Source organism: Carettochelys insculpta, chromosome 2 (assembly GCF_033958435.1).
Source record: "Carettochelys insculpta isolate YL-2023 chromosome 2, ASM3395843v1, whole genome shotgun sequence".
NCBI lineage: Eukaryota > Metazoa > Chordata > Testudines > Carettochelyidae > Carettochelys > Carettochelys insculpta.
Window position 1 is genome coordinate 245,123,334 of NC_134138.1, and position 20,852 is coordinate 245,144,185.

The 20,852-nt window shown below is 42.0% G+C and overlaps 1 protein-coding gene across 1 annotated transcript in view; it reads right to left on the minus strand.

Moving 5' to 3' along the window:
- Positions 1 to 20,852, minus strand: part of C2H10orf67 (chromosome 2 C10orf67 homolog) — an 80,629-nt gene that overhangs the window by 38,242 nt on the left and 21,535 nt on the right. Inside the window, 4 exon segments of the mRNA XM_074985505.1 lie at positions 3,395 to 3,460; positions 7,119 to 7,177; positions 8,339 to 8,486; positions 19,274 to 19,420. Of these exon segments, the coding sequence (XP_074841606.1) occupies positions 3,395 to 3,460; positions 7,119 to 7,177; positions 8,339 to 8,486; positions 19,274 to 19,420 (420 nt within the window).

The following is a 20,852-nucleotide window of genomic DNA, read 5'->3' on the forward strand; positions in this document are numbered from 1 at the left end:
GGCCGGAGGGCCCCCCGGAGGGCCGAGGAAGACCCAGCCACTCAGCGCCAGGCCAAGGTGGCCGAGGAACACCTCCAGCTCGCCCGGGCCGACATGGAGTGGCGGAGAGCAGCCTGGGATAGACTGCTGGACACCCTTGAGGGCATTGGCCACGCTGTGTGAGAGCACACGGCCACTGTGGCCTGCCTCCTGGCTCCCCCTGGTGTCTCCCCCTGATGGCCCTGCCTCCTGTGCCTCCACTGAGCCTGCCTCCTCTGTCCCCACCGAGCCTGCTCCCTGTGCCCCCACCAGGCCCACCCACCGGCAATATTTGCCGGTGCTACCAGTACCCTCCCCCCCGCCGGGGACCCCACACCTGGGGGGGGCAGGGGCTCCAGGGGCCGACGGGGTTCATGGCCCACCACCCCTGCCCTGGAATGAGTACCTCGCCCCGCTCCAAGTTAGGGTCCCCCTCCCTCCTCCAGATTAGGTTTCCTCCTGTATATATTATTTACGAACACCCAAGTTATATAAACGTTTCTTTATTATTCACCACTCCTTGCTGTGCTCCTCGGTGGCTGGTGGCTGGTGGATGTGCGGGTGCAGTGCTAGTGGGGGTGCGGGTGGCAGGGATGGTGGGTGACGGATGTGCATGGGATGTGGGCATGCGTGCAGGTCAGAGATGGCCATCGGCAAAGGCCTGCCTGAGGGCCTCCCGAATGCGGTGGCCGTCCCAGTGGGCCTGGAGGATGGGGACGGCACCCGGCTGCTCACAGACAGCGCCAGCCGGAGGGCCCCCCCGGGGACACAGGCGTCCCCCTTTCCCTCCACAATGTTGTGGAGGATGTAACAGAAGCCCACCACCTGGGGCATGTTGGGGACCCCGACCTCCAGCCATGTGAGGAGACACCTCCACCGCCCCTTTAGATGCCTGAAAGCCTGCTCCACCACCCTGCGGACGTAGTTGAGGCACTCATTGAACACCTCCCAGGTGGGATGGAGGTGTCCTGTGTAGGGCCTGATGAGCCACAGCTGCAGGGGGTACGCTGCATCTGCCACCATGCAGAGTGGCATGGTGATGTCCTCTGCCACGGGGATCTCCCTCTGGGGGACAAAGATGCTGGCCCCCATGTGGTGGCAGAGGCTGGAGTTCCAGAAGACCCAGGCATCGTGGGTGTGGCCGGCCCAGCCCATGTAAAGGTTGGTGAACAGGCCCCTCGCGTCCACCAGGGCCTGGAGTACCACCGAATGGTAGCCCTTCCTATTCACGTACTGGCCGGCGCAATGTGGCGGGGCACGGATGGAGATGTGTGTGCCTTCAAAAGCACCGATGCAGTTTGGGAAGCCCAGGTCCTGGAAGCCGGCGACGGTGTTGTCCACATCCCCCAGGCGGACAACCCTATGGAGCAGCATCGCGTTGATGGCCCTGACGACCTGCAGAGGGGGAAGGGGGACACGTGCTCTAGTGCAGGTGTGGCGGCCATTGCTCCCCGCCTTGGGCCCATTCTGCCCCTCTCTCGTCCGGCCCCTGGCCCGTGCAGCCCTTGTCCACTCCCGTCCAGCCCCTGCCCCATCCGGCCCCTTGCAGGGGAGGGTTCCCCTTGCCCCAGCCGCACCTTACCTCCATAAGTACAGTCCCGACAGTGGCCTTGCCCACCCTGAACTGCTGTCCCACGGAGCAATAGGAGCCCGAGGTGGCCAGCTTCCAGATGGCAATCACAACCCATTTCTCCAGGGTGAGGGCTGGCCACATGCAGGTGTCCTGGTGCCGGAGTGCGGGGGCGAGCCAGTGGCAGATCTCCTCAAAGGTCTGCTTGACATGCAGAAGTTCCACAGCCACCTTTCCTCGCCCCTCTCCCCTAGCACCACGTGCTCCCACCAGTTGGTGCTGCTAGGGTGGGTCCAGAGGTGTCAGAGCACCCAGGGGGGTGCCCGGCGGTGGCCCTGGGGGGACCGCGCAGCCACCCGATGAGCTCAGGTGCAGCTGCAGCGAGGGTGCACAGCACTGCCAGCAGGGTGTCCATGATAAGGGCATCCTCCTGCAGGAGCTGTCGCTGGGCCTCCATGGTGGGCACAAGTGGGCTCTGCCAGGCTGGGACAGGCTGGGCAGCACTCAGCTCATGCAGAGGGGAGGGCAGAGGGAGGAGCTCTTTAAAGTGGGCAGCTGGCTGCGGCCCCGGAGGGGCTTGTTGGTCATGGGACTCCGTCCGCGGCGTTTCCTGCCTCCCTTCTTTCAAAAGAGGGCTTGGAGCGGTGTGGACGCTCTCTTTCAAAAAACCTCGACGGCACTTCGAAAGAGCAGATCGGAACGCCGATCTGAAAAATGGCGGCGGGTGCTCTCTTTCGACGGACGCTTTTTCGAAAGCCAAACTTCTATTTTCGCCCTTTCGAAAGGGCACTTACATGTAGACACAGCTAATGTGAATAATATGTTTCAGGTTAAAAGAAACGTGCTCTCAAGACTAATGTGTTTATTAAAAAAGATTTATAAATCAACTTATTTTTGTTTTCATTATTTACAAACTGGTCTAAAAGAAGGCTTCCTTTATAATCTTCAAATGCTGTTTTTCATCTATTTCTAAAGACACAATTATGCCATATTTACTCAAGCAAAAGTCTCACTGAAGTCAAAATCTGAGTAAGGCCTGCAGGATTTGGCCCTATGTCAAAATACCCCAACACACACCGTGGTAAGATTAACAAAACAACGTAAGTAAAGCTGCTATGACTTGGCACAACATTTGACAAGCTGCAAAAAAGCAAACTTTTAAGTAACTGAAGTGGTACTGATTTCCTATTCACAACCTTTTCTCTTCGAAACAGTATCATACTCTTTTCCAGCACATTTCAATTACAAGTCAAGCTGTGTTTTATTTTTTATTATAATAAACCCAGTCAGTATACTGTAACAAAGACATGCTAGTGGTGACCAGTGTGAAAACCACTGTGAGACCAACTTAGAAAAAAGGTCAAATGATAAAATAAACAATCAGCCATCTGGAAAGCTCTTGAAACACATAAAAAGAAAATAAAAGGCAGCATTCTTAAGAGACTAATACAAAAAACAAGCAATATTAAGAAAGGGCTCTCTCGATCATTGTCTATGACATTTTCTAATCACTAGTAGCAAATCTTACCACTTAAAGATAAACGTTCTCCAAGTTCTTCTGTGCAAATAATATGTATGTCCTTTGTTAAAAATATTTTTAAAAGTATTTTAGATGTATGTTTCTTCCATTATATATAATAGTGTAAAATTTAGATTTCTGCTGAACTGATTCTCCAGGAATATCACCCAAAAATCTTTTTTAGTTTCACTAAAAAAAATTATCAACCATTACTTATAAATGACAACCATTTTATTAAGTTTGAAACATATAATTTCTCAAAAATAATTTTAACAGAACAATCTTACCATACTTTGAGTTAATGACCTCTCCTTTTCAAGTTCCATCTTTGTTATTTCTTGAATTTCAATTAACTAAAAATGACAGCATAAGAAATAATGTTGTGTTTAAGATTACAGGCAGGTAGAAATCTTCCAAAAACCATTTCTAAATACAGTTTAACAAGGAAAATACAGCATATATATAACATATGATAGGCAGGCATCTTGGCACATAGTTCGATACCTACAAACAAGCATGACAGTGTACTAGAAATGCCATATGCAAAATGTGCAACTCACACACCAAACTTACTTACTTAGACTTAGGTCCGCCTGTGCATCTGGGCACATTGGTCAACAAGTGCTCGCCAGCGGTTTTGGTTGGCTGCAAATAATTCCGCCTCCTCCCATGATATACCAATGTTTAATAAGTCTTCCATAAATGTGGTGCGCCAGGTCTTGACTGTCCTGCCTCTCTTTCTTCTTCCCAAACATTCACACTTTAATTTTAGGTTGAACACACACTCAGGCTGTGGCTACACTACATTCTCCTTTTGAAGGGTAATGAAAATGTGGCCAATCACAAATGCAAATGAGGTACTGATTTACATACCATTTACCTTATTTGCATAATGGCAGCCACTTGCTGTTCCAGAAGTGCTGTTTCTGGAAAAAAAAGAAGCAATGTAGACAGGGTTCATTCAAAAGGAAACCCCTCTTTTAAGAGCACCCTTCTTGCTCATATTTTTTAGGAAGAAGCGTTCTTTCAAAAACGGTGTGCTGTCAAAGGAACCTTGTCTATGCTGCTTGGCTTTTTCCAAAAACAGCACTTCCAGGATGGCAAGTGGTCGCCAATATGCAAATGAGGAGCACAATATGTAAATCAGCACCTCATTTGCATTTCTGATCAGACACATTTGCATTCCCCTTCCAAAAGGAGAACGTAGTGTAGCCACAGCCTCAATGTTTATAGAAAGCACCCAAGAGCAGCTCTCTAGAGAACTGCCAGTCACAACGGAGTACTCTCTGAAAACCAGCTTTCGGAGACAAATCCTGTGGCCCTGATAAGAATTAAAAGAAGTCCTGAACACAAATTAATGACACTCCATTGCTTTGGTGGAGGAAGTCCAATTAGGAAATCTATACCACCTGCGAAGCATAACAAATATGTATAGGGAGTCCCTAGCATGGAGGGAATTATTTGGAATGAGGATTACACTAATCCAACAGTCACAGCACACATCAACTATGTGGGTCTTTGGAGAGCATCCACTACGGCTGATGCAGTCAAGTTGCAGTGGCAGCTTTGGCGTGGTTCCACTACTGCTTGGTAGCTTCCTGGGGAAGGCTGAGGAGATATTCTTTTTTAATCTGATCCTTGAAGTCATCATCCTGGTTAAATTCAGCTTTTTAACAGGGCATGTCAGACACCTATGAGCACTGAGGATTAAGTTCATGCTTGTATGAATTTTAAAAAAATGAATCCAGTTTTGAAGTTTTCCAAGTGCAAAAATTCTGGATGTTAAGCAAAAAATTTTTTCAGTGCAGTATCCAGTGGAAGAAGCTTCCTGACAGTGAGATGCTTTAGGCTGTTGAACAGTCTCCAAGTAAGTGTCAGAAATCCCATGGATTAGGACTTTGCAAACTGAACTAGACAAACTGTAGGTTGTAAACTCTTTGGGGCAGGAATTGTTTTCGCTCTCTATAAATTTGTATAGAACCTAGCATAATGGGACCCCAGGCCTTTGGGCAGCTCCCCAATAGACATAATACATTTGAAAATGTACTGTAGAGAACAATCCTCCTTTGGCAGGCTGATGTACTGAATGGACCAATAGGAGTTTTCCATACCCAATCACAGGATTCATCTGTAACTTCCATTTTTAATTTTAAGATTCATCTGTAGGATCTCAAAGCTCTAGAAATATTAACAAATTTAGCCTTTCAACACCCCTCTGAGTTAGGTTGGTATTATCCCCATTTAAAAGTGGAAAAAGCTAAGTATGAGATGTGACATCTTTAATTTTGCACAGAAAGTATATGGAAGAAGTGGGAATAGAAACCAGATCTCCTGACTTTGATTTCCATGCTGTAACAAAGCAGGATTCTTTCTCTCCCTGGGCAATGAAAACAAAAATCTTCATATTAATTAATTATCGTAGAAAGGATTTTTGCTTCCCAGAGATTCTACCAGAAAGATTAAAATATCTTTCTGAAAAGGGTAACACCTTGCTAAACTGAAGTTCTTCAAAAAGGCATATATATTATACTGAAAAACATTTTATGGAAAGAGCCCACTTTTTTCAGTGAGAAGTCTTCCATTTCTCTTTAATTTTTAGAAAGGGAATAATGCACCGTAAGAAAAAAAAATTGAAGTATATATAAGTGTAGCAAGGCAGTCAGAGTGATGTCTCTCCTTCTCTTAATGTTCTAGTTTTTAAAAGAATTTCCCTATGCCAACAAGTATTAATTTGTATTAACTATATGTTGTTCCACTACTGCCTTATATCAAAACAAAAAGCAGTCAAGTAGCACTTTAAAAACTAGCAAAGTAGTTTATTAGGTGAGCTTTCGTGGGACAGACCCACTTCTTCAGACCATAGCCAGACCAGAACAGACTCAATATTTAAGGCACAGAGAACCAAAAACAGTAAGCAAGGAGGACAAATCAGAAAAAGATAATCAAGGTGAGCAAATCAGAGAGTGGAGGGGTGGGGGGGAAGGTCAAGAATTAGATTGAGCCAAGTATGCAGACGAGCCCCTATAGTGACTCAGAAAGTTCCCATCACGATTTAAACCATGTGTTAATGTACTGGGGCATTCTGTCAATGACGTAAAGGTATGTGTGTTACTGAAGAATTATGACACCCTTCTGGAAAAGGAAGCAGCCGAGCTGGCTTTTATATTCAAATTCGGCACATTAACCCATGGTTTAAATCGTGATGGGAACTTTCTGAGTCACTATAGGGGCTCATCTGCATACTTGGCTCAATCTAACTCTTGACCTTCCCCCCCCACCCCTCCACTCTCTGATTTGCTCACCTTGATTATGTTTTTCTGATTGGTCCTCCTTGCTTACTGTTTTTGGTTCTCTGTGCCTTAAATATTGAGTCTGTTCTGGTCTGGCTGTGGTCTGAAGAAGTGGGTCTGTCCCACGAAAGCTCACCTAATAAACTATTTTGCTAGTCTTTAAAGTGCTACTTGACTGCTTTTTGTTTTGATAGTGTATAGACTAGCACAGCTTTCTCTCTGTTACTACTGCCTTATATGGATAGCTCATAAATAATATTGAAAACAAACTAATAACATTATCCAGAAATAAAGAAGATACAACAAACCACAAGTATCAAAAATGAGACTTTTCCCAAAAATTTCAGATACTTGCTTGTTACTTTTCCTCTAAAAATATGCCCGTCCTCCTTTTTATGAAAACATTCCACTCAACTCCAATATAGTTTGCTGAGTTGCAGATGCGAGAAATGGTCTAACTAAATAGTGTTAAAATACTGCAAAAATAATGCTGACATGAGAGGAGAAAGACAATTTAAATCACCATATTCTGCTTAGGCAGGAATTCCAGCTCATTATTACTCATCATTGACTTACACCAACATAAAACAAAATCTGAAACAACTGAAATTATATAGACTTTTTCAGGTCTAATATTATTTGGAACATACTCTGTGAATAATTCAAGCCTGCTGCTTTTTTACTTAAAGAGACATCAATCACTGTCAAAACAGTACAGTACCTTTTGAATAGTTTTCTCATCTTTTTCCATTTTCAATTGCATACCTCGGACCTCCTTATCTGAAAACAAATAGAGAGAAAGGTAGAGCATGAAATTACATGCCTACATCAATGTATTCATATTGTGTGCTTCAGGTCAGTCTAAGCCTAGTGGAATGCGCAGTGGATCAAAGTCCTAGCAGAAATCTGACCTTCACAACTGCCCTTGACATTCACAGCCTTCTTCCTGCTGTTCAGCCGGCTGGTCAGATAGAGATTAAGAAGTAAGTTCAAGAGCCAAGTGTGGCTGAGTGCCCACAGCTTTTCATTAATACTAGTTTTGGACATCTTTGCTGTTAGTCACAGCCAATACAAAGTGCTTTAGCAGGTGGTTCTTTATTGCTCAAACAAAACTATGAAAAGATGAGATGTGCCATTAAATCAGATGATAAACAGCAATAAAGAACATGCTTTATATCAAATTCATCTTTTTACTATAAAAGGTACTACTATATCTAATGTATTTGGATGTACAAAAGTCAGAAGCCAGATTTTCCACACAAATTCTGTTCTAATGCTGTAGATTTCTAGCTTTCCATAAGAGCGTAACACTGATGATACACTAGCGATAACTTGAAAGTAAAGGGCATTTATTAATTGTTCTTATAACCTGTTAGTATTTATGGATTTTATATGTATGAGTACACAAGTACTCAATTTCAAAATGAAACAAACTCATTTTTTAAAAAGGAGCGTAAATGTATTGAAAAGAATAACATGAAAAAGAAATTGATTCCTGAAGACTTCTACACAAAAGTATAATTTGTATTTTTCCCATAAAATGTATATTAATCATATGCACAAGCACAGAAACCTATTCTTTAAACACTATACATTTTACTTCTTCATCTTAAAGCCATAAATTAACAATGTATTTCATCTTTTACAAATATCGGCCTAATCATTTTCTCAGATTTTAGTAATTTTGCAGACTACAAAATAAGTGTTATATTTTCTGAATTCCAGCAACACTCTTAGTCAGCATAAGACATCTCAACCTTCCTATGAACAACAAATAAATATAAAATTTAGACTAGTTAAAAAGTACAAAACTAGCTGATAGGAAGTCCAAGAATAACTTACCACATTTTTGGACTATACTAGGATTGCATTTTGATCTTAACATTTAATGCATAAGGTATTTAAATGTCATCTTGACCTCACGTCACATGAAAATATTACCTAATTTATGATTTTCTTTTTCACTGTATTTTAGAGATTCTTCAAGATGTGAAATCCTATCAAGTAGTCTAGAAACCTCTTCTCTGAAATCGTCATTTTCTTTTTGAAGCATTTTTTTTTCATTATCATCATCGTTGTCAAAGATAATCTGAAAGATTGAGAACCCTTGTATTTTTAAGTAAAGTATGAAGGATTTAAATGTGTGACACAATATAATAATTTCACAACACATCTCTCCCATAATTTTCTGAATTCTATTAGAGAGTTGTAATATGAATACAAAAAGTCAAGACACTGCTAAATAGAATCTGGCTGGAAGAAAGACTGCAGTACATTATATACAAAGCCATAACACATGGGGACATTTTATTGACAGGAATAATGAACATCATACTGTTTGTATGCCCTCATCATTCAGGTCAATTTATTATGGAGGCTGTGTCCAGGAAGGCAGCTGGGGCCTATCCACCCACACTTCCCTCTGTGTTTATGAAGTGCCGTCCGTAACTAGGCAGGCAGGAGAGACTGTGGACAGGCAACACCAGGGGGTTGCAAAGTGCATGGCTAAGGAGGGGGGCTTGTTGCCTTTGTGCCATTTCTCAGTGACAGTGCTGCCAGTGTCATGAGGAGCACATCACATGTCAAAGTGGTGAAGTTTTCAGGCTGGGAGCCACATGGAGTCCATCAGGCCTTCCGATACCAACACAGTTGGTTTTCTACTTGGTGTCAGAGCCACCCAGAGGCAATTCATATTCTGAACATTAACATGGCTTTGCATGCCTGTCACACATAGACCGTGCAGGGGTTTAATGCTATTGAGGACTATGGTTTAAATCTCTATGCAAACAGTGATTACCTTGTAAGAAGGTTCCAGGATAACACACAACAAAAGACTTTAAAGTTATAGTTTTAGTAAAGCAAACTCATTTACATTTTTATTATGCGTGTCCTTTGTTTAAATCTTGCCACATCCATTATGGAAAAGACTTCTTATGCAACTGAAGCTTATTGGGACAGCTACTCTTTTTTTCTTGTCTGTTTCAAAGCTATTGAAAACATTTGAATATATTGTCTTATGGCTGTCCAGATTTCACTGCCACATATTTCTTTTAAAATTACAGAAAAGCTTTCGGAAGCTGGAACAAAACTTTAGAGTAATACCAGACTATCAAAATAAATTTCAAAAGCCTTAAAATAATATAAGCAAAGCATCCCGTTATTAATTACTTTGCTTACCAAAAGAAATTTAAGACATTGTTCCACTTGGCAAAAATAATCATGTGAAAGTAGGGCCTCCTTTTCTAGGTTACCTAATGATGGAAAGTAAGAATTTGGTACCTAAAACTCTGGAAGTAAAATTCTGAATTAGTAAGAAAATATACAAACCTGATCTCAAAACCCAAATATATTTATGGTTAAAATTCACCCCTGCACAACTATTTCAAATGTTTTCCTCAAAAAACAAACACAATTACCTCTCAAGTGCATTCTGCTCACTTAAACTTTTAGGAATCAGTTATGAAAGCGTTTCACAGAGTTCTGGCCACATGACTTCAAATGATTTTACTGCGACTCAGGTGAATAAAACTCCACAGACAGCTTTAAAAATTCAACTGCATAATTAGTTTGTAGCTCCCCCCTATTTTTTTTCTAGGAAGTAATTTCTATAATGGTCAAACATTAGTTAACCTACTTTTGTTAATTTAGTAATACAGATTTTCAAACTATATATCCTCAATAACTACTATTTCACTGTAACTTACTTTAAAGGGTTTTATTTTAACAAAAGAGCTTTGTAGTCATTCTTACTGTTTAGTTACTAGACAAGGATTAATTTTTATAAGTACTCTTTCTGGAACCTTGGAAGTCCTATCGAAAGTTTCCAACAAGCTGCAGCTGGGTTGTGAATAAAACAGCACATAACCCTATTTGAGTGATTATTTATAATTCTCCTTCAATGCTCTTCCATTCTAAACCACTACAGAACAAATTTACAATGTCATAAAACCTTTTAAACAACTGTTTCAGAACTCAATAGGCTAAGGCATGAGTTCCTTTGCCCTGAAAGAATTTGAGCATCAACAGCTGATAACATGAGAATCAGCACCATCATGCATGAAACCAGAACTGTCTGACTTAGTCATATGAATCAAAGTGTAAAATTTTTAAGCAATGTTTTGTAATTTGAATGTAGCCTTTTCCTCCATTATCATTTTCATGCAACAATTCAGGAAAACATAGAAGGCTTATTTCATTCACAGATCAATTTATAGTTTGTGTTCTGCATGTGTATAACCTTTAGCTCTAGCTCCACCATCTGTTATCAACAAGAACTGCAAATAATTAACTATTCAATCTCCTGCTGCAATGAGGACACTCATTAGCAAAATGAACAAAGGGACAGTTTTCTGTAGCTACAGTCATCTGTTACACTTTGAGTGGCAGGTTTTGTCGTAGTGTTTTCTCTACCATCTGCCCACAGCAGTAGTTTTGGCTTGCTTACACCAAAGAGATTTTAAACTGAATCCTGTAAGCAAAAAGGGGTAGAAAGTGGGTGGCAACCATAAGATTTTAAACTCTCTTACTTTATAAAAAATAATTTTTTTAAAAAATCAACTTTTTTATTTAGCTTTAAGCAATGCAAAAATACACATTTTCTAAATGTATTAACTTTGATTAAATTTCTAGTAAAACCTAGGCAAATTTGAACACGTGATTTTGAAATTTGACATATTGAACGCCAGAATCTATCACCCTAATTACATGCTGACTAGTGTCTTAGGCATATGAACAGCCATATTTGGTCAGACTAATGGTCCCTCTAACCCAGTATCCCATTTTACAACAATGACCAAAGCCCAAAGCATCAGAGGAAGGAACAGGACTGGGTAATTATTGAATGATCCATCCCAGCTTCCAAGCCCAGATTCTGGCAGATACAGTTGTAGGACACTAAGCCCTGGTCTACACTAGAGGGGATATTTTGAAGTAACCCCAGTTATTTAGAATTAATGGGCTGTCCATACACTCCTCTCACAGCTCACGCAGTATGGGGATTGCAGAACAGACTGGTCACCAGTCTGCACATGACCCACCCATCGGAGCAATCAGTTCTAGGACACTCCCACTCAGGGACCTCCCAGTCCTTCTCACAAGGTTCCTGCAGAAGGCGCCTGCATTATTCCAGCCTCCGTGTGAGGACACCTTCCGGTAACAAACCACCACTAAGTTGTCTGGGGTCAATGACCCACACAGCAGTGCTGCTCATGGCCCACGGTTGGGCCTGCACTCAGGCAGCAGACGCTCCCAGTGTAGAAAAGTACTGCAGGGGAGCCTGATGTCATGCAAGGAACCTGGCAGGGGCCAAAGGGGCAGGGTGGACGTAGAGGAGGGAAACCCAGTGGCCGTCTCTCTGGCAAGCAGTTTCTGCCACTCACACACACTTCCCCCAACTCCCCACTTCCAGCAGGCATGGATAGCAGACCTCCCTATAGGGGATGCCCTGAGTGCCAGGCCCAGGGCTTGTGCAACTTGGGTGGAAGGTGAGCCACCCTGGAAAGCCATCAGGGAAGCCCATTGGCAGCAAAACCACATTGGCAGCATCCACCACAGCATCCATGTTTTCCAGAGTGACGACCATGTTCAGCAGCACCTGGCTGCTGTGTGGATGACCTGAAGGAACATGATCCTGAAAGTGGATTTCACCATGCCAAACTGATTCCCCATGGAGCAGTAGCTATCTAGCATGGTGATCTTCCACAGGACAAAGGTGACACATTTCTGGATGGGGATGGTGGGTCTCATGCAGGTGTCCTGTCATCCTGTCTCCACTTGTAGAGCTCCTGGAAGGTGGCCTTCATCATGTATAAGGTTCAGCAGCCACTGCTGATAGTCCCATCCCTGCAGGACAACAGTTCCACCAGTTGGAGCTGGTGTCTCGTCACCAGAAGTGGTACTGGAGGGTGTGCAGGGGTTTGTAGGTACTGTGCAACAGCAGAAGCACCAGAACCTGGGTGAGGAGGTCCAACTGGTTCTTTTCATCCTCCAGTTGGAGCAACATATGGGCAGCTTGGAAGAAGAGAGCCATGAGATACCGCACACGAAGCCCACGAGAACTGCAGTGGTTCACAGCCTCTCCAATTCCATGCTGTGAGTGCTGTGACATTCACTCAGGCAACCCAGAGCACAAGACTCCACGTGCCCAGTGCATCCTCTTTGTGTCCTCTGAAGGGGAGGCAGTGGTAGAGTGACTTATGAGATGGCCATTCAGAGCAGTTTCTATGACCTAGCAGCCACAGGAATTACCCACACTAGTGTCCTCCCCGGAGTGCTTCCAGGAGCTATAATTTGCAATAGGCTTTATCGTGTATTGATACACTATTTCGGAATAAGTTTTGCTTAGTTGGGGGTTTCCCTGTCACAGAGACACATTATTCCAGAATAACAACTCTGCAATAAACTATTCCAGAATAATGCTTTAGTGTAGACATGCTGATGCTAGTAGCTATAGATGGACCTATTTTCCATGAACTTATCTAAATGTTTTCTGTATCCAGTTACGCTTTTGGCCTTTACAATATGCCCTGATAACAATGCCCACAGGCTGACTATGCATTTGTGAAGTTGTACATACTTTCATTTCTTTTAAACCTGCTGTCTATTAGTTTGATTGAGTGACGCCTGGGTCTTGTGTTATGTGAGAGGTAAAAAACCACTTCCTTATTCAATTTCTCTACATCATTCAAGATTGTATAGGCCTATCAATCACAGCCTTTACAGTCATTATCTCTTCCAAGTCAAAAAGTCTCAGTGTTTTCTAACATCCCTCATACAGTTGCTGTTCCATACCTTTAACTGTTGTACACTCTCTGTACTTTTTCCCATCACTAATGTATTTTGTAAATTGAGTGACAAGAGCTACACGCGCATTCAAGGTGTGGGTGTACAATGGATTTAGATAGTGGCATTATCATGCTTACTGTCTTACTATCTATCTTTTTCTTAGTGGCTCCTCCTAACGTTGTTACCTTTTCTGATTGCTGCACACTGAGCATGTTTTCATAATGATTCCAAGATACTTTTTTTGAGTCTTAAGAGCCAGTTTAAACCCCCTCATTTTGTATGTTTAGTTGGAATTATGTTTTCCACTGTGCATTATTTTTGCATTTATCAACACTGAATTTCATCTGCCATTTTGTTGCCCAGTCACCCAGTTTTATGAGGTTCCTTTGTTAACCCTTCACAGTCTGCTTTGGACTTAAGTATCTTGAATACTTCTGTATTATCTGCAAATTTTGCAACTTCACTCTTTAAACCTTTTCCTAGATCATGTATAATGCAATATTAGTACAGATATCTAAGGTACATTATTTTTAACCTTTCTCCTTTCTAAAAACAAACCATATATTCCTACCTTTGTTTCCTGTCTTTTCAGCATGATCCACATGAGTACCTTCCCTCTTATCCCATGACTGCCTACATTGCTTAAGTTTTGATGAGGGAAGTGACAAAGGCTTCTGAAAGTCCAATTACACTATATTCACTGGATAGCTTTTGTCCTCCATATCTGTGTACCTTCTCAAAGAATTCCAGTCAATGGAGACATCATTTCTCCTTACAAAAGCCACATTGATTCCTGCCCCCTGCCCCCAAAACAGCATTTGTCTAAGTGTTTGATAATTTTGATTTTTACTATAGTTTCAATCAATTTGTCATATACTGGTACTAGCCTCTAATTTGTAGGGAAGAACTCTGGAACCTATTAGAAAAAGATGGTGTAACTACCTATCTTCCAGTAATCTGGTACAGATGCTGTGTTAAGTGATATGTTACCTACCCTGGTTAGTACTTCTGCAATTTCATAGCTGAACTCCTTCAGAACACTTGAGTCAATATCATCTAGTTCTGGTGACTTATTACTGTTTAATTATTAATTTGTTTCCAAATTTTTATTCTGAACAGTCCTACTGATTTCAGCAAGTGTAAGTGTGGAAGAATATACTCTTGTGCAGTGCTTTTTTTGTGCCAGTACCTCCTCATCCCTAGCTGTGGGATTAGCTTGGGTTGTGGGGCACGGGAAAGCTGGCCAAGTACTGGCTCTTTTTATTCTACAAAACAAACAAACAAACACGCACTGCTGTTTTGTATATCTAGCTGCAGGAATTTTTATTTCTTGTACTTTGTATCAGGATATCTTCTAATATACACTGGAAAAATAATCTGAACTTTTAGGACTAGTTACAATGATTTTTGTAAACATATCACAGTTAGATGTTGCATATAATATCAGTAAATCAATTACAGTATACAATATTAAATATTAAAGTATTTGTAAATAATTTGCTTAAAAGAGTAAAACAAGATTTTTTCAATTCTTTTGTTGACAGTGTGTTTTTCCTGAAGAAAAAAAAGTCATTCTTACAGAAGTGTCATCCACATTATGATGCACGTTTTCCTTTGTAAGATACAGACAAAGTACTTACACCACAAGAGGGGGCAACTGCATAATTGTCCAGCATATTAAAAGAAGGAGTGAGCAAACATTGACCCCTACTTTTCATCCCTGAAATTAGCTGCACCCCACAACCTATCTAATGTAATTCAAACCGATGGAAATTTTGGTTATGTTCATATTAAAAAAAACCCTTTCAGCATGTGTAAGAGTATAGGTATGTAGAATGTAAAAACTTTATTTTTTGGTATATAAATGTGAATGCACATACATAACACAGTAACATATTTCAACATTTGTAATGACATGGATGAGCCTGAGACCCAGCAGCCAATCGTACTCTGCCCTCACTTTACAAAATCTCATGCCCCCATGAGGCGGTCCACCCTCCACTTTGCACACCCCTGTATTAAGAAACTGCACTGGGTCAGTACTGTACTCTTCCAGTCCTACATTTCTATCAAAAGCAAACTTTCATTTACTGTACTTTAGTTAGCAGCTCTTACACAAGAAAGGCACACTTTTAATTTATTTGTAAAACATTTATTCAACCTTACAACATCCCAGTGGTTCATTTACCAACTTAGCTTTTTATTTATTACAGTAAATACATGTACATATTTCATAGATTCATAGAGTTTAAAGCCAGAAAGGATTATCAGATCATCTAGTAACCTTCATATTGCAGCCCACTAAATTTCACACAGCTGCTCCTGTATTGAGCCCAGTTACTTCTGCCTGGCTAAAGTATATCTTCCAGAAAGGAATCCAGACTTGAATTGGAGACATCAGGCTAGGAGAATGCATCACTCTCCTTGGTGGTTACTTTCACTGTCAAAAATGTGCACCTTATTTCCAATTGGAATTTGTCTGGTGGTTTCAGCTTCCAGCCATGATTCTTGTTAAGTATTTCTCTGCTAAATTACAGAGCCCTTTGCTACTTGGCTCTTTGATAAGCTAAATAGACTGAGAGCTTGAAAGACATACCTGTACTATAACTAAAAACCTCCAGCTGGCCAGTGACAGATATCCTAAGCCCTGCGAGCCTGGCTTAATGGGCTACTTAACTGCAGTGAACATGTTCAGGTTCAGATTGCCACCTGAATTCTAGGACCCTGAAAAGTGGGAGGGTCCCAGAGTTCATCTATGGGCATCTCCGCCATGGACCCTGCCTGAAGCTGCCCCAGAGCCACTGCGGCTGGGGCACAGGCACCCTTTCCATACTTCCACATAGCCTAGCCTGGACTTGCCCCAGCTGGCGAGACAGGCACCCCTCCTACATCCATGCCCACTGGCGCTGCCACGGAGAGGCACTTCTCACCTGGTTCCAAGCTGCTGTGGTGAGAGAGGGCTGATGATAGTCCTCTCTTGCCTGAGCAGTTTGCACTCCAACCCCTTCATCTTCACCCCTACCCCAGAACCTGTACCTTCAGCAAGAGCCCTCACTTTTGCACCAGCTCTGAGTCCCCTTCTGCACTCCAACCGCTCCGCCCCACCCCCACCACACACTGGTCATGTGTGGAATGACTTGTGTTATGTGATGTATCACCTCCATATTGGTGCACATAATAAAAGTTATTCTGCACAGACATAAGATGATAAGAGGGAAAAGTGGTTATAAGCCAGTGATTTTAACATTCCAGCCATGCAGCTCATCACACCAGATTTAAGAAATCACAGTTATATCAAATTCCGTCTCAACAGTAAGAATTTCCCAATGCCTTTTACTTGACACTCAAATGCCATTGATACATGAGCAGATGAAAGAGGCCTTCCTTTAAAATCCTTTGCCACTTCTGTTCATTGTGGTGATGTTTAAGTTTGTGCCACGTTGGCCTTCTTTGCCCTATCCCATTGCATGGTGGGTTAGTGTAATCCTAGATGCTCCAGCTAGTTTCCAGATGGGATTTATTAGCCTCCTCCCGCATTATAGTGCGCTTGCCCCATTGCTGTCAAACATCACATCCCAGATGAGCCCTACCTTGACTTCCCCTGATCAAAGATATAAACATTTCCAAGCATTCAGGTACAGAGAATCACCCTCTTTTGAGGGTCTCATTTATTCAACAAATGGAACAACTCAAAACATAAGTAAACCTTCACTCCAGCATCTTAGCTGGGAGGCAGGATCATTCTTACTTTATCTGATTTTACCCAAGTCCACTGCTCATCTCTGGCCACGATCTTGACCTGCAGGGTTCTCTTGACTCAAGTCCCATCCCTTACTTCTACACTGGTAACTTCCCCAGAGTTAAGGGTCTGCAAAGAACTGTCGGCTTCATCTCTTCCCCCAGGGCAGCTCATAGTTCCTGGTAGGCTGAGCTTCTAGACACTGTTTTGGGAATCCTTTTGCTGGGCCTTTCCCATGCCTTCCTAAATGCCTGCCTTCTGCAGCTCTACCTTTAGGAATCTCTTATTTCACCAAACAGCTTGCTCTGAAGGTCCCTCTGTGGAGTTTGCTGTTTCCAAGACCATGCCCTCTAGGCTCCTTGTGCTGGTGAGCTCCCCCAAGAACTCCTCTTGTCAGGAGCCTCCTGTGTCTCTATGAATGCTTTTTCACTACAAGGGTGGTGAAACCTAGGGAGGTGGTGAAATCTCTATCCTTAGGAGGTTTTCGCGACGAGACTTGACACAGCTTTAGCTGGAATGATTTAGTTGGGGTTGGTCCTGCTTTGAGCAGGAGGCTGGACTAAATGACCTTCTTATGAACCATATGTGGTCTGCAAACCAAATTTCCCCACCCTTACACAGACAATTCACTTCCCCAAGAGATGGTAGCTAGGTTGACAGAACAATTCTTCCATTGCCTTAGTACTGTTTATACCAACAGTTAGGTTGGCATAACTGCCTCTCCCGGGGGTGTGGATTTTTTACACTTTTGAGTGATAGAGTTATACAGATGTGCGTTCCTACTGTAAAGTAAGCGCCAGACTTGACCTAATTGTTCCAAAACATGGTGGGTTACCCAAGTCCAACTCCTCACTAAGGCCTAGATTCTGCACAGTCCTTATTCATGTTAATAGTACCACTGATTAAAAAAGCTGTAGGATCAGATCCTTTATTAAGACCAGCCATACACTGTTTTCCCAGTGACTTCATTCAGAATATCCATTAGACTTGTGATTTATCCATTTGCAAAGAGCTAATGTCTGCAACTTATCTACCACTATTTGTAGGTAGTCTATAGATTACTAACCCACCAGGCTATAATAGGGCCAATAAATTTTTGATCTGTGGATTACTATTAGAACAAATTATAAGGAACCCTTTCAATTATTATTACAATATCTCATCAGTGATCACACAGAATCTTCAGTAGTTTCTGATGAGAAGATAATACTCGACAAACTGCATACACATCTTTTTCAGATGTTTACATTTTAAAAATAGTCAATAGACAAAGGTCTAGTTTGCATTATAAACTAACATTCAGCAAATTTTCACTGGAAAGACAAAGCAGTTTTTAAAAGGTTGAGTCAAAAAGCAAATGGAAAGAGAAAACATTTTCAATCCTCTTGTTAAGTAAAAATGTTTTTAATAAAAACCCCACCTAAAATGCCTTACTCCTGTTTATAACACTGATTTATGGCAGAAAGTAATGAGAAGCATGGGTTCTTTGATGTGTGCTAAACCAAATTTGCAGGCAGAGAGAGATACCCAAGTGGCAATAGGAAAGCGAAAAAGACAGTCCCAGAGGGACCTTTTCCAGCCAAATTGAGATAAGAAATATCATAGGAAGTGGCAGCTGAGCAGGAACAATGGAGAAAAAGGACAAGCTGACCGAGTATTTTTCCCTCCTACTAAGAGCCCAGAAGCACCCAGCTGGCTGCCCATGCCCAGTCCAGCTGGAAGCTATATACTGGTGCCAGAACTCTGGCACTTCCCCCAACCCTCTCTTTGTTATGTTGAGTTGATGCCAAATGTTTGGCCAGTCCATTTTTAGGACACAGAGAAGTTCACAGAAACACTTGTGAATCCTTTGACTACCCTACATACTGATGAGTTGATTTTACTGATTTCCATAATCTTAAAGAAAATAATGCAAAGAGCCATGCTGAGTACTTACCTGAGTTGCTGTTATTTAACAGGTCACAGATACATAAACAAAGTAAACTAAGTAAGAGTGGGTACTAGCACAATATAGGTGGGATCTCCCTCCCTGAGGAGTTCATATTTGGAATGACCACCTAAAAGAGCAACTATTATTAGACAACAATTCAAAGGGGGAAAACAGTATGGGATATAATACCAGTGCTGGGCTAGAACATCAGAAAGAGTAGCTGCAGTATAGTCAGAGCTGAATCAGTTTATACCAGCTAAGAATGTGGCCTCCCTAAATGCAAGAAAAGTCCTGAACAGGCTTTCTAGCTAGTTTCCCACACCCTTATGAGACTAGAAAATGATATTACAGTGTGTACCATGTTCCCAGAATAAATTCATGACTTTTTTTTTTTTTTTTTTTTTTTTTTTTTTTAAAAACCTACCGTTTTTGTAGCTTCATTTTCCTGATATTCTTGTAATTCTGCTTCTAATGTTAGGATTTTAAAATCTTTCTCCTGGAGCTTCTTCATCAAAACCTGCCAATTTGTTGCTAATGAGGAATCTGAGTCTTCCTGTATGCAGTAATTTTTCTGTTACAATAGAAGAGTTTCCAGTGAGATATGCTATTTATATAAACAACAGCACTTTTTCTTAAAATTACAGCATTCCAGGATACTTTTCTTGTAACTCAACAACACCATTATTAAACATTAAGTTCTATAGTCCTGTTGACTGTGATTAGTTTTCAATTAGAATAACATTTAACTAAATATTAGAGGGGCAGCTGTGTTAGCCTGTATTCACAAAAACAATGAGAAGTCCTGTGGCACCATACAGCCTAACAGAAAAATGCTCCAAAAAACCTGTTAGTCCATAAGGTGCCACAGAGCTTCTCGCTGATTTAACTAAATAGGTCAGTAACAGAGAGGTAGCCATGTTAGTCTGTATTCTAACAAAACAAAACAGCAGTTATTTAGCACTTTAAAGACTAACAAAATGATTTATTAGGTGATGAGCTTTCATGGGACAGACCCACAAAGAAGTGAGTCTATCCCACAAAAGCTCATCAGCTAATAAATCGTATTGTTAGTCTTTAAAGAGCTACATGACTGCTGTTTTGTTTTGTTTAAATAGGTCAGGAAAAGCTGTTATCCTGATGCTGCTTGAACTCTGACAGGTGACAATATCTAAGCATAAGAAACGGTCCCTAGTGGTTTACCTTGGGTCAGCCCTAAAAAAAAGATATATAAATGTTGCTTATTAAAGCAGCTATAATCTTTTGGAACATAAGACAGTATCTGGTCTTTAACTTTGTAAACAATATTTATTTTTCATAGCTAATAAGTCTTCAATTAATGTTGTAGGATTGACTACATGCATTGTCTTTGGTTTGTTATCAGAGATACAGTTGACCAAGGGAAGGGGTGGTAAACTTCTGTTGGGTCAGAGATCACACAAAAGGCAGAAGCAAAAAAACAAAAAAACCCACCATCCCTGACCTGGTCCCCAAGTAAGAAATAGAAAAATACACCATCTCAAATTTAGCCCCCATCTGAACAGCAGGGAAAAAGGAGGCACTCCCTTATACCCCATCAGCTCCAACCCACATGGTGGGTGGAGGGGGCACCAAGGCTCAGGGCTAACTCTTAATCTAATCTAACTCAGATTAACTCTTCGGTGGGGGGGCGGGGAAGTCCAAGACTAGTTTTGTAAGGCCACCTTATGCTTTGGGATGGAACGAAAATGAAGGGTTCACTGTGTGGGAGGGGGCTGCCAGGGAGTGGGATGGGAGTGCAGGGTCTACAATCTGGGCAGGAAGGAGGATGTAAGACCTTAGTGGGAGGGGGGTTCAGGAATGGGCTGGGGTGAGAATTGGGCAAGAGGGAACTGGGGTGCTGACCAGGCACAGATGGGTCCACATGGCTCTGCTTCTTGGCCAATGAGAGTGATCGGGGCACAGTTCCTTCAGGGAGAACTTCTCTGAAGCACACAGAGCTGCTTCCTCCTCCCTGCCAGGCAGAG